The sequence below is a fragment of the Monodelphis domestica genome, chromosome 5 (genome assembly GCF_027887165.1).
Source record: "Monodelphis domestica isolate mMonDom1 chromosome 5, mMonDom1.pri, whole genome shotgun sequence".
Lineage (NCBI taxonomy): Eukaryota > Metazoa > Chordata > Mammalia > Didelphimorphia > Didelphidae > Monodelphis > Monodelphis domestica.
This window is the reverse complement of record NC_077231.1, coordinates 169,183,057-169,197,962: the sequence shown is the minus strand read 5'-3', so window position 1 is coordinate 169,197,962 and position 14,906 is coordinate 169,183,057. Positions and strand designations below refer to the sequence as shown.

Here is a 14,906-nt window from a genome sequence, read left to right as displayed (position 1 = left end):
ATTGGCTACAACCTTGGAAATCGAGCACTACTTATAGAAGATAAAAGCTATAAATACCAAAGATTTAATAGTATGGGTTGAAGCTTAGTCTGAATAATTCAGAATGAGAAAGATTTCAGTCAAAAATAGTTAAAGAGTCCTTAAGCAACTTATTTCCTTCCCTTAGGCAGTAGTTAGCCTTTACTTTAACTGCCCTCTTAATAGGCAAAATGGTCAGGTATTTGTTTTACAGTTGTACATAAGATCTTCTTGGATAGATAATTCTGATGACATTTTATATGGAGTTATCTGTATTTTGGTGCCCTCTGAGCCAATGATTTATTTAGCATAAAAAATTCCTAGTAAGGAAGTTCTCTCTACCCCTCTGGTTTATAGCCATTTTGAAATGTTTTTGTCTAAGAGAGTTGCCTGAGGCACCACACAGCCAGTATGTATCAGAGGTACCAAGCAGGTTCTTTCTGTTTCTAGGCTAGCTGTCTATCACTTACCTATTGTCCATGGTCCTAAAGGAGATTGACAGACAGATGTACTTCTCCTTTCCTTGATTCCCCAGATGCTTCCTAATTGCTCTTCTTCAAAACATCCTAGTGTATTCAATGATGAATATTACTTTCTCTGGGTTTTGGTTTTTTTTTTGGGGGGGGGGTTGGGAAAATGGAGGCAGAAAAGAGTGAGAGCGGGGCTTCAAGTCTCTGACTTCCTGTCCTCTGGTGACTTCACTGATCCTGACTCCTCCATCTATTCATTATCCTACTGATGGGAGAGGAATGGATCATCAGCAGATGAAGCCTGACCCCTTCTTGAATAATGCTTAGGCAGAGATTGAGGAAGTTGGCCACTTCCTTGCTTGTGGACTTGGTTGTTCCAAGCCAGAAGGTCAGAATTCTGCTTGCCTGATTTTAGTTTTTGGTTAGTTGAAGTTATTTATAGACTCAGAAGTAAAAAAGAGAATCACAATGCTTTCCATCATTTGCCCTCTTCCCTTTCTCCTTATCTAGTAACATTCATCTTTTTTACCTCCCCCCCCCCCAAATAGTAATACTCCGGGATAAATACTCTGCCAGAAATCTTCATGGCTATATCTCTTGACGGGTAGTAGACAGGCTTGCAAAAATCAAAGCTTTGCTGGGCCTCTGATTTGGACTCTTCTTTCCTGAAGACACATCTTTGTCTTGCAGCTTCTTTGTCATCCTAGTAGGTAGGACCTAAATAGAAGTCTGACTGGTTCTCCATGAGTAGACTGCCCATCCACATCCTGGCATTGGCATGATTCTGAACCTTGATGGATAAACCCTTTGATTCATTTCAGGACGTAGGGGCTTAGGCATTTACCTTCTCTCTCCTCACCTGCAAACTGGAGCCCAGGACCACTTGGCTCCCTTGGCCTCCCTTGGCTCCCTTGGTGCTGTAAGGCTGACTAGACCATTGTCTTTGTGCTGATAATCTCTCTGGTAGTGCTGTTATCTCTAATCAACAGATATTCCACTGACAAGAGCAAGAAAGGATGAAAACAGGTTTGGTTTGATTTCAATTGTTTTGAACAATATGTTTGAAACTGAGAGATTCTGTCTCTCAGGTGTCAGTCTATACACTAAGTAAACATCTCAACCTGAGAGTTCCTGGTTTTCAGCTCCCAGTCATCCTTCCCCTGGAGCTATAGGCTGAAGATCTTATCCCCCTTTTAAGTGGTTTTCCTGTTGACTAGTGTGGCTAAGAAGAATCCAAAACATGTCTGTTAGAAATAGGCCCTCCAGCAACTGGAAAGAAAACCAGGAGCTTTGCAGAAAAGGCAAAAGAAAAGGCAACCCTTGGATGAAGCTTTTAGACCCTCCTCTTGTTATATGAATATCTCCTTTAAGCCCAAGGGCATATTCTTAGGGGCCAGTGGTTTTTCCAGACAGTTCTTGGTATTCTAAGACCATTGTAATTCAAGAGACTTCTGTATGCTTCTGGTGTGAGCTCCATTGGTCAGTTAAACCTCTCTAGCCTTCAATTGCCTCCTCTGTAAAATGGGATTGATAATATTTTCTCTTTCTACTTCTTTTACATAGGGATATCATGAAGATCAATTGAGTTAATGAATATCAAAGCACATTTTAAAAGTATGAAGATCTCTGAATCTAAGCAGTGCTATGCTGGTAAATGTTTAACAACCAGCTCTCCAAAAAAATGTATGCACTCTTAAATTTAATCTGAATTTTCTCCATCACTTTATTAAGTCTAGGAAGTCAACAAAACAGCAATAATTGAAGCCCTAGTTTCTAGCATTTACTGATTTCCAAGTGAAAATTTAATAATGGTTCCTTTGAACTAACTACAGCACACCCTGAATATAAGGCAATATTATATTTATAGGAAATGAGGTCCTTTCTTCCCTCTTGTGTTCCCCACCCATATAATTTCCAGCATCAGGAAAGCTTATGAAGTTGGTTTTGATGGAGGTGATTTTGACATCAACCAACTAGAAAAGGAAACAAGCATTAATTGCTTTCTAAAAGAGGTACTGTGAACAGAATAGTATAAAGTTCACACATAACAGATTTAGAGCTTGAAGGGATTTTAGATGGCTTCTAGTATCTTCCTCATTTTACATATGAGAAAATTGAGACCTACAGAGGACAAATAATCTGCCTAACTTCACATGGGTAGAAAATGGCAGTCAGGATTCAAACTCAGGTCCTCTGACTCCAAATCTAGCATTCTTTCTCCTATACTGTTTCCCCCTCTCTGGTAGACTGTTTCTTCCAGTCTTCTACATGCCCTCCTAGTTCATGTTTAAACTTATGTTTATCTCATCTAGAAAAAGGACAAAGATAACTCTAACTTCTAGATATTTCTTCCACCTGGGTTCTTTAGGGTAGTGGTTCCCAAACTTCAAGTATACCAGATCAAATTTTTTCTAATAAAATTAAGGAGTTTACCTATTTAAAATAGTACTCCCTTTTCCAGCTACATATCTGTGTGAGGCTGGATTTTCATCATATAGTTCAACCAAAACATGTAGCATCAGACTGAATAAAGAAATAGATATGAGAATACAACTATCTTTTAAGCCAGACATTAAATAAATTTGCAAAATTATGTAAAACAATGCCACTCTTCTCACTCATTTTTTTATTTTGTAAAAAAGTTATTTATGTTAACATGTAATAAGTTTCTTACTGTTATTGTAAATAAATTAATAACTTTTTTAAATGTCCTTTTTTATTTCTAATATGATAAATATCAATAGATATAAACTTTATAAATACTGTTCAAGGTCCTTAGTTAGTCATTGTTAATTGTGTAAAACAGTTTGTGAGACCAAAAAGTTTGAGAACCTCTGGTCCAGAGCAACTTTCTAATTTTCTGTACTCTCATAAAATTCAATTTTGTGTGCCCATCCTCCCACTTAGAACCTCAGTTAATATAATACCCCAAATGCAGATCTTTAAGGGTTGCAAATTGCTTTATGCAGAAAACTGAGAATGGAAGAGTTGAGTTTAGTGACTTCTCTGGGGGCACATAGGTAGTAAGTGTATGTGATTGAATTCAAACTCAGACCTTCCTGACTCCTTTCACAGCACTCAATCCACTGTATCACCCAGCTTCTTCAACTAGTTCTGGGAATCCCAATGTGGTTATTCTTGGCCAAAGTCTAATGGAATACCTCAGGAAGGGACACTCCAATTTGAGACCTGAGGTTACAGGTGACAAGACCAATGCTTCCATCTTTTCAGAAATGCCTATTATTTTCTGGTAACAGAGTTTCTCTCAAGATACATTATCACTAGCAGCTGTAATTACCCCAAGAAAAACCCAGGAAAATTTCCCTATCCTAATGTCATATGGCTCCAATCATCTGACTGAACTGACAGCATTTTCTATCTTGCTAAAGAGTCTACCTTGTGTTACAGTCTTTTGTGAATGTATCTTATTTTCCTCTACTAGACCATGAAGTGCTTCATAGGATATGGATCTCTACCTCCCTACGGATGTTCTGCACATATTAAGCACTTAGTAAATGTCTGTTGAATGAACACCAAGAAAAGTCCCAGCAGATTAAGAAACCTAGGGAACAAAATTTATTTCCTTGACCTTCAGTTTAGGAATGATTTGGGTATGACCAGATGTAGCCTTCTGGAAAGTACTATCACTTCTGTTAAAAGCATGTGCTGATGTCATTGTTAGTCCTTTCTAATTCTGAGCTTTGGGGAAAAGGAAGACTTTCTCTTGACACTGAGTACTTCCTACCACTTCCCAAAACAAAGCATGTCATGGCCTCCGTTATTTTGCCAGAAATTTGTGACTTTGGCAATAATTTTTAAAATAAATTTTATTGGTATCTTTTGTTTTCACAACATTTGTTTCACATTTCCTTCTCTTTTCATAATTCCAAATTTCTTTCTAAAATGGTTGTAGTAATTCACAGTCCCACCAACAAAATATTTCTGTGCCTGTCTTTCCCCATTCCCTCCAACTTTTATCCTCTTGCCGATTTGTTGGGTATGAGGTGAAAGCTTGGGCTGGTTTTATTTGTATTTCTCGTTTTATTAATTATTTGGAGCATTCTTTCATATCTTGTGATTCTTTTTTTAAGAACTGCTTGTTCATAGCCATTGACCACTTATCTATTGGGTTATATGTCACTAATTCTTTTTTTCTTAATCCTTACTTTCCATCTTAGAGTCAATACTCTTTATTGATTCCAAGGCAGAAGAAAGGTAAGGGCTAGACAGTGGGGGCTAAGTGACTTGCCCAGGGTCACACATCTAGGAAGTATCTGAGGTCAGTTTTGAACCCAGGACCTCCTGTCTTTAGGCCTGGCTCTCAATCCATTGAGCCACCCAGCCACCCCCTATCACTAATTCTTTTTTCTATTCTGTCACTAATTCTTAATGTCTCGCCTATGAGACTTCTAAAGCTAGATCCTTGATGCCTGGCCTCACCTGGGCTTCCCACAGTAGAGATGGTGTACCACCAGTTCTTACTGAGCCTTTTATCCAATGGCCTGTCATCTCAGCTCTTTCATTGGCTGAAGAGGAAAAAAGGCAGAATTCTTGCCAGGAGAGCTTCCCTGCCAGGGACCCACCAAGCACCTGAACAAGTGACTGATTCTAGTGGCTAACCTGTTATAAGCACAGCTTAAGAGGGTTACTTCCTGGGCATGACACTGGGAATTCTCCTCCAGAAAAAGCTGAAGCCTCTTCTAGGGTGGCTCGTTCCCCCTGTAGTCAAGCACTTTGGTATTTCGTCGACAAACTGGGTTTCTTTCTTGTTAAGCAGCATGGAGGGCTGTGCTGAGGCATTTACGAAGATTTTGAAAGAGTCTTTCCTGTATCGTGAGCAACTCAGCCTCCGTAGGCTTTTAAAAAATCACAAGCCAAAAAAAAAATTACCTGTGCAATATTCTGAACATATGTGGAGAGAGGCAGATTGCTTTGAGGAGTGGTAATAACTAGCTAATAATTATAATAAATTATAATAAAATAAATATAATAATAATAATTAGTTAAAGCTAGCTATTTCTCTCAGTTGAAAGTATTTACAGCAAATTGGTTGCTTCCTTTAAGAGAAAAGTACCCAGTAGAAAAATGCTGTATCTAGAGTCAAAGAACCTGAGTTCAAATCCAGGCTCTGGCACATATTGCATTACATGTGTGACCTTGGGGCAAGTTTTCCTCCTTGGTGTACCTTTTCCTCACCTGTAAGCTACTGGGGGTTGGATTAGAGAACCTCCAAGGAATCTTCCACCTTGAAGTTTGTGATTCTATGCCTCGGTTCTCTGCCTGGTCCCTCACCCCTGACTGGCACATGAAAAAATCTATTCAGAAGAATCACTTATCCTCTGGCCTCTAGGATCAGTTATTAAAGAATACAGATGCTCAGCTGTCCTGTTATCCTGAGCTCCTGATATGAATTCTGAGGCACAAAACCAATGGGAAAATCCCCACGGAACAGCTCTTTCTCGTAGAGTAGACGGTCTCGGTCCTGGGGTCAGAACACCCGGATTTGAACTCCCAGGTTGTCATTTATTGTATGACCTTAAAGAAGTCATTTCAACTTTCCGAGCTTCAAGTACCCATTGATAAACTGAGGGTATTGCCTTTATTACTTACAGTCTTTCAGTCATGTGATGAGTAATGATGTGTGAAACACTATGAATGTGAGCTGCTTTAGTAGTTGGGGGGCTTTACCAAGCCCTGGACAAGGGAAATTCTCTTTTACAGAAAGGTGCATCCAAGACAAGAGGCAGCAAGCCGTGGAGTCATGGAGGGCTGGGGAACAAACATAGGCAAAAGACTGAACCTCTTGGGTTACAAAGCAGGCGTAGGATCCAAATTGGTAGAGGGAATCTCTTATGGGGAGTTCCCTACACCGATAATGTCACAATTTGGTCTCCAAAAAAATCTGAAATGAAGGTAGAAACACTATTAGTGTTCAGCTTCCTCTTAGGTCAGGAAAAAGTCCTCATGGGTGCACCATTCAGAAAACCTCATCAACAATACTCTAGACATGAATGAGAAGTGCTCTCTACTTCCATGGGCAAAATGAGGAGGCTTCTTTAAGTAAAATGATCACTTTGAGAACTGAAGAGCTGGGTTATGACAAACTGCTTCCCCTTATGGTAAAAACCATTAGGTTTCTCTTCATTGTTTTTGAAAATTTGCCCTTAAAGCACCGCCAACAAGATGATATGCCAAATGCTTTTTTAAAAGCAGCATTCTTTTTTTTTCTTTTTCCCACAGATATGCACTTATTTGGCCACTGTCCAGCACACGATGACTTCTATCTCGTAGTATGCAATTTCTGCAATCAGGTAGTCAAGCCACAGGTTTTCCAGTCTCACTGCGGTAAGTGGAATTTCCATCCCTGGTGGTTATGTTTGTATCTCTGGTTCTGAACAAACTGGCTTCTTTATTTTTTTCCTGAGAGAAGCAGCTACTACTTGACTCTACCATTTTCCAGAGTGGCTGATGGTGGGGAAATTTATCCTCCCATACCTCTGCTCTCAGGGAAAGTGATTATTCTAGGAAATGCAAGTCTTCTGTTGAATCTCTTGGTCTTGCCTTTACAAATGAAGACAAACCTGGGTCTTGTTAGGGAGACCAGGACCCAAATTGAAGCAGCTCAGATTTAGCCCAGTTTTGTGTCCTCTGATGGAGAATACAAGGAAAAGGAAGGCTGTGCCTTCAGGACTCACTCCAGACACATTTGTCTTTTAAATGGAATGCCAAAGGAAAGGTCCAAAAGCAGAGAATCTCAGTAAGTTTGCATGGAGGAAGTTTGAAACAAAGGACAGCCCCTCTGGTGAAGGTGAATGGTTTCTCTCAAGAAACTTTTCTGTGTTAAAACCAAGTTCAGGCATCTGTCCCTTTTCAGGCATCTCCCTCATTAAAGATTTAAAAATTGTTCGGGAATTTTTTTTCTCCTAGCTCTTTAACTGTTCTTTCATTATAACTAGTAATGTAAATATGATTGATTTTTTTTTTGAGTCTCATTGTATACAGAGTTCTACTTACTGCCTTGCAGATACAACAGGAAGCTAATGTTCATATGTGCCCTCAACTGGCTTTGTGACCTTGCGAAGTCACTTAAATTCTCTTTCATTGTGGTTCATTCATTTCAGTCATGTCTGACTCTTAGTAGCTCCATTTGGGGTTTTCTTGGCAAAGATAGTAGAGCAGTTTGCTATTTTCTTCTCCAGCTCATTTTACAGTTGAGAAAACTGAGGCAAACAGGGTGAAGTGACTTGCCCAGGGTCACATAGGTAGTAAGTGTCTGAGACCGGATTTGAACTCAGGATAATGAGTCTTCCTTACTCTTGGCCAACACTCTATCCACTGCGCCACTTAGCTGCCCTCTTTACTTCTCCAGGTGCCCTCTTTCCTTCATCTTTCAAACAGTGCAGGGTTGAGTGGCTCAGAAGGGGAAATTTGGACAGCCCCTTCCTGATCACCTATGATTTCATCAATTTAGTCACTCCTATTGCCAAAGGTAGTGGCTGTCCTACTCTAAATTAATGAGTGGTCTTTCAAAGTTGCTTTAGCCAATTTGGTGGTGAGCCTCTCTCAACCTAGCTAAGCTGATTGTGGCAAATAAGTATTGTGTTGAGGTCTGTATCTAAAACCCCTCTAGTTAAGTAACATCGACCCGAGTGGGTGTTCTTCCTTTAAGAACCCAGAGTCGCTTCTATGCCACAAGGGGCACATAGCTGCTGCCCATCAGCAGACACTTAGGTCACCAGATGGTAAATTGTTCTGGCCACAGCGCCGAGCCCAGGCATCCACAGCCACATACTGTAGGCACTTACCAAATCCCTATTGTTCTTGCCTTCCACTCACATGTAAAAGGGTTGTGCTCTGTATTAATGAAAGGAATACCTAAATCAATTAAATCATAAATTCCTATTGCATTAAAGGACTTAAGCACACATTTTAACAGTACTTAAAGTATTTAAATTCAGGAATGAGCTCATTCAAGATTGAAAATTCTATTCCAAGTTTTTTATAACATAATAGTAGATTTATAATATAAGGAAGATCCTAACTTATAGAAAGTAATTAATGGCAATGGGGAAAAGCAATAGGGGCAAACAGCAAGCATGCCCCATTGAAGTCAGAGTGCATTGGATTGGGAATTGAGATCTATGTTCGAATCTTGGGTCTGCCACTCCCCCCCTGCGTATGTCGGGGCCTCAGTCTCTATATGTGAAATGAAGAGTTTCTGTTAGACCAGTAATCAAATTGAGGGGGGGGGACATCTATGGTCTTAACTCGGTCATGCATGGACTGATCCTTGCAGAGCTATAGACTGACCCCCAAGGAGGGTCCTCTGCCACGGAGGCAGGGGTGGGGAGGAGACAAGCCGTGCCCCCCCCCTCCCTCCAGCAGCCAGTTAGGAGGCTCATCTCCAACACAGACAACCCTTGCTCTCCCTCCCCCCTTCCAAGCCAGGCATTGGCCTTTCATGCCTTCTGGTCACCCCCAGGAGCTGCTCCAACAGGGCTGATGAGAAAATGTGGCTCCTGCAATCACCATAAGCCTTTGTCAGGGGCGCTTGCAGGACAGAGGCTGCCCTGGGTCAGTGACTGCCCAATAAGAGCCCAGCGTCCCGCCTTGTCATTTGAGGAGGAGGGAGGACTTGTGGTTATCTGTCTGCATCTCATGAGCTTTTCCCCAGGCCTGTCAAGGATGCCGCCCTCCTTCCAATCTCCGAGTTTTGCCGCCCAGATGTCATCTCCCGCTCCTCTTCCTTCCCCTCACTCCACATCCTCCAATCAGATGCCAAGTCGGTTCTCCCTCCACATCTGTCTAGCACCCAAGGTCGGCCCCAATTCCCCTCTCTCTCTGCAGTCCACCCTCCATGCAGCTGCAGAAGTGATTCCCTTAAAACACATAAAAAATTGTGCTCATTTACTTACTCAGTAAACTCCTTTTCATCTTTATCTCATACTTTTTTATTTCTATTTTTATATCTTTTCTAAAATGTGTAATTATTAGTATACTAGTGCATGAACATAAATTATAAATAAATATACAAATATTCGGGGTGCTTTTTTTTTTTTGATGATAGGGATGCATGAGCAAAAAATGTGGAATCCACTGGACTAGATAAGCTCTCAGGTCCCTTCTAGGTCTAACATCCTATTATATGGCAAAGTAAACGTAGAAGGAGCAGCCAGGAACCCTACGGGTTTTCTTGTTTGGTTCTGGCACAGCAGGTGACCCAGGCTCCTGATGCAGAAAGAATAGTTCATTTCCTCTCTTCTCTGGAGCAAGCTTCATTGAAAGGTAACTCATTAAATACTAACTGGTACCCAAGTGTTGGCTAATATAGTGCCTTGTGCATAGTAGGCCTTTAATAATTGTCTGTCAAAGTGAATTAAATTGGCTTTAAAGGAAAAAAAATGAAACTTATGCAGAGGCAACATTCAGGTCTAGAGACATAATCACCCTAAAGTCGAGTCATTCACTAAACACTAAACTATCAATAGTGTCATTAACCTGGGAAGCAGGAAAAGTTATGAAGTCCCCATACCTAAATGCTCTTTGATTACTATTAAATTCAGCCCCACTTAGCAAGCTCAAAAAAGTATGGTGCCTCCTTAAAGCTTTTATTGTAGCTGGGTATTACTTCTCTAGGGTCTTGCCTATCAAAGAGCCACCAAAAAATCAGATTTCCCCTCTGTAAAGACTGGAAGTTGGAGGAGATAATCTCTAAGGTCAGCCCTAAAATTTTGTGATTTTATATATACTATTAGTTAGTCATTTCTAATCAGTGAGTCCAAAAGAGGGAAAAGAGCAGAAAGGACCTAGAGTATGGATGTGGCATACTCTAGGTGTTAGTAGCATTCAGCTTAGTATGGATCATCTCTCCTTCTACTCCATCTTAACCTGTTTCTGTGGAAGCCAACTTCTATTGCCAGATTAGTTATCTCATAGCTTCATTGAAGTCCAAACACAATTTGAAAATTGAACCATCAAACCATGGTTGTATATGCATGTTATCACAGTGCTGTGAAATACATATTTATAATGCTAAGGAAATATAAAGGGGGTGTGCCCTCTTTTCTCTACCCCACTATTTTCCCTCTACTCCATTATCTCAAAGGGCTTGTTTTCAGATAAATGCCAGGCTTTGTCTGCATTCTTATTCAACCAAGAAGGTGGGGGAAGAAGCAAATCCCCAACTTTAATCTTACTTTATACCTTTCTCTCTTTTTAAAATCCAAAAGTTGTCTTGGGTTGCCAAAGAAAAGGGGTACAGGCTAGTGTGAAATTTCCACATATTCTTGAGGGTAGGAACTGTCTTCTCTTCTTTGTACTTCCACCTCCATCACCTAGGATAGTGTATCCTACCTAGTGGCATATACTGATCTTTTCTCCTTATCCAGAGCCACCAGAGAACAGTGACCAGTGTCACTTTATACTCCCCATGCAACCTAGCCCAGAGCTGGGCATTCATTAAATACTTGTTGACTCACTGATTAGTTAAAAACAAAATATAGAGAAGTTTGTCCTGAGAATCTGAGGCACCAAGCAACTTGGTAATGAGTATCTTTCCATTGAAAAATAGGAAAGTTTGCTTAATCATCAGTGTGCTGGATTTATTCTTTGTCTTTGCATAGTAGATAGGCACCTTAAACCCAACATAAGGACTTTTGACCATGATTCATCTTTAGCTTCTAACACTCTAGAGACAAGTATTAACAACCTGAACATAATCACGTTTGTTTGGGGTCTTAAATGGTGAGTTTAGCAGATATTGGTATCAAACCATAATGCCCAATTTGGAGTGGCTAGTTTGATGGCAATGAAAGGAATTCATATTTATATTGTACATTAAGATATTCCTAGCACTTTCTCCTTCAAAAATTCATTTCTATTCAGAAATTCAGGAACTGCACCATTTCCATTTGGATTTCTTAAGTCTGTACAGGGTCATTCCATTTTGGCTTGGCTTCACTACTGAATACCTGCCCTTCAGTCAACTTAGAAGTTGTATAGAAACAAGAAAAAACCTTCATTCAGTTGGCTAAACTATGGAGCCTTGTTGTCACCCACCCTTTTTGCCACTTATGAAACTACCCTTAGAATCTGAATTTGACATGCATCTCCATGGCAGTTTCTCAGACACAGAAGTTTGATACAACCTACATCCCATAGACTTTTATTCCAGTCTGAAGTTGGAATTCCTAACCTTTTTTTGTGTGTGTGTGGCACAGACCCCTATGGCAGGCTAGTGAAATCCTCTGACCCCTTCTAAGAAGAATAATTGTTATGGTTCAGTCATTTCAATTGTGTCCAACTCCTTTGTGATCCCAGTTGGGGTTTTCTTAGCAAATATATTGGAGTAGTTTGCCAACTCCTTCTGTAGCTCATTTTATGATTGAGGAAACTGAGGCAAACAGGGTTGAATGGCTTGCTGGTAAATGTCTGAGGCCAGATGCAAACTGAGGATGACGAGTCTTTTTGACATTAGACCTGGCACTCTATACACTGCATAGTCTAGCTGCCTCAAAAAAAATAAAATACACAGGCTTAAAAAGGAAGCCCAGTTCTAGTTATCAAAAAAAATTTTAAATCACAAGTTAATGGACCCCAGGATGAGGGTCCTAAGGGGCTGATCATATATTGGCAGCATACTACTCATTATATCTTATGAAGGCTATTTTGTGTCATCTTCTCTCTTTTCTGCGTCAAGCTGCTTTTATAATAAATTGTTCCGTATTCCTTGGACCTTTTTAACGCCCCTATTTTAGACAGATTGTTATTTTTGACATCTTGAACAAAGCTGAGTCATAGAATGATATTGCTGAAAGAGAACTCAAAGATCATCTAGCCTAATCCTCTCTTATTACAGATGAGGAAACCGAGGCCCACAGTGGAAAAGTAATTTGCTAAAAGACCACAAAACTAATTAATGGCAAAATTCAACCTTAAAAGGATCATAAACTTTTTTTCAGTTAATTTCTTTTAATAATTGCAAGTAATTGTACCAATTCGCAGTCATACCAGCAAAGTAGTAGTTTACCTATTTTTTTCACAATACCTCTGACATTGGCTATTTTTATCTTGTTACTTTTGCCATTTTCCTGTGGATCATAAACTTTTGAGCTACAAGGGAAATTAGAAATTAGAGACCACTGGTTCATTCAACCCCTTAATCTCATAAATGAGGAGAATGAGACCCTGGGAGAGCCAGTGAATTGCCCCAGGTCACACAGGGTTTATGGCTTCCCCAAAGAAGCACATTCTTTACAACACAGAGAATGGAGTTTATGAACTAGTTTGGGAAGAAAGGGGAAATTAAGGAGCAAAAATGAATCTTCCATCTCTCCCCCTCCCTTGGCTTCTCCTTCCTGTCTGCCAGTAAATATCCTTGTCTCCCCAGTGCTTAAAGGATTTTTCTTTGATCTTTTACCACATCTGATGATCATCCTACCTACGACCTCCTCTTCATTGCCAAATTCCTTTTAACAAGACATCTATACTGACACTTTGTCATTACATGACTCCTGAATTCATTGTAGTGACTCTTTATTCCAACAAGTCTACTAAATGGTTCTCATAAGGGTTACCAGTTAGTTCCTAATCTCCAAATACAGTGACTTTTCTTATTCTTCATTTTCCTTGACCTCTGCAGTATTTAACACTATGGTGTACCTTCTCCTCCTAGAGTATGGTGCTTCCCTTTGGTTCTTTTTTCTTTAATACGTCATTAATGACTTTTGTAGCATAATGGAAAGACTGCTGGTTTTCAAAGAATTGTTGGCTCTTGTACAAAAGGCTATTAGGGATCCTCAAAAGCATGTTCATTTCCTGAAATGTAGTACAATCTTTTCACCTTTTAGTGCAATTCTTGACCCATTTCATTATACATATATATATAGTAACTCTTCAAGTTACACATATTCACGAATTAATTTGACATGCATGGCATAATCTAGACAATATTCATTTTGGTTTTGCATTTTTAATCTGGTCTTTTTCTCATTTCTCTGAATTTCTCCAACGAGGTCTTCTGTAGCCTACTGCAATGTCTAAGATGTGAATAAAAACATTTGAAAAACCCAACTATCAACAGGAAATCCATCCCATTTCACAAATTATCTTTCATGACACTGGTGAACAATTGAACAAAAATACATCTCCAGGTTTAGCATTTTGCTTGTTCTCATTACTCAGCAGATCACTGAACAAAATATTCTCCATAGTCACTGAATCTGTCATGGAGTCTTATGTGATTTGGTGTATACATAAGAAATATCTTAACTCAGAAAAGCCTTTGTGGTTCCATTTTTTACTCAGATATGTTAAAATCTTGCTGAAAATCAATAAACAATTAACAAAGAGAAATTTTTCACACACAAGTTAGGAAATCACCTACTTAAGCCTGTTTCTTCCCATAACATGTTTTCATCAAGGATTCCTTTGATACACACAAAGACCATTCTTATAAAGATAAATATGCTCGCATATAAGTCAATAAGTGATGATGCCTTTTTTCCTTTTCCTTTTTTGGGGTAAAATTACCATCTGATCTTTCCCCTTCTTTTGAGATCTCTGTAAATCACTAAAGCAAATGACATTTTAATTCTAGGAATAGCTAAAAGTTGCTGTTCTTTTGGAATATCAGTATTCTGCAGAGAAATATTAGTTTCTTTGGAAAAGGAATTGCTATTCCTTTGTTCCAATCTTTTCTGAAAATACTGCTTAGTTTGGAAGAGTGGGGTTTCTATATGCTCTCCTATTTTTAGAGAGGAATTTGGTATATTCTCCTAATTAAGTAACCAAGAGCTACTATCCTTATGCCTATTTCCCACTCCCATTGTTTCTCAGCCATACTTGACCTATACCCCTTTGAAAGAAAATATCATTCCATGGATGTCATTGTTACACCTGAAGAAAATTTTGAACTATGGAGCTAGATGTTGTTTATTAGTTAGTAAACACATATAACATTTTTCTTTCTCTCCAAAAGTGGTTTGTTTTTTTATCTGAGAGATTATATTTTGAATGCACATTAGAGTAACTATTTTGCATGGTAAGATCAAGTGGTAATATAGTAAAATTTAATGAACTGTGATACAAAGCAAAGAAGCTAAGTAACAGTAAATGAGTGATGGCTTATGCTTCAGACCAGGGCTAGAACATTCCTAATTGGCACCTCCATTTCATCTGAGCATTTGTAAGTATTGCTATTGTGTCACATTTGGTTGAATACAAACTGAGACTGAGAACAACTTAATCTACCAGCATCCGTGATCCTAACTAATGAAGCACAAATGTTTTCTGTAATTGTTCTTTTTACTTTGTCCATCATGTTATGACCTTTTATAGAGGAAAGAGAACAGTTTGTCTCTTTAAGTATTGGAAGAAGTTTGAGAGCATCCCTCCCAGCCTCTGAAGCCGAGCTTCCCA

The 14,906-nt window shown here is 39.3% G+C and overlaps 1 protein-coding gene across 5 annotated transcripts in view; it reads left to right on the top strand.

The window, feature by feature from the left end:
* Positions 1 to 14,906, top strand: part of ATXN7L1 (ataxin 7 like 1) — a 269,543-nt gene that overhangs the window by 84,179 nt on the left and 170,458 nt on the right. For all 5 annotated transcript variants that reach the window (XM_056799515.1, XM_007504089.3, XM_007504088.3 and 2 more), the window contains exon 3: positions 6,729 to 6,833. In XM_056799515.1, the coding sequence (XP_056655493.1) occupies positions 6,729 to 6,833 (105 nt within the window). The remainder of the gene's footprint in view (positions 1 to 6,728; positions 6,834 to 14,906) is intronic.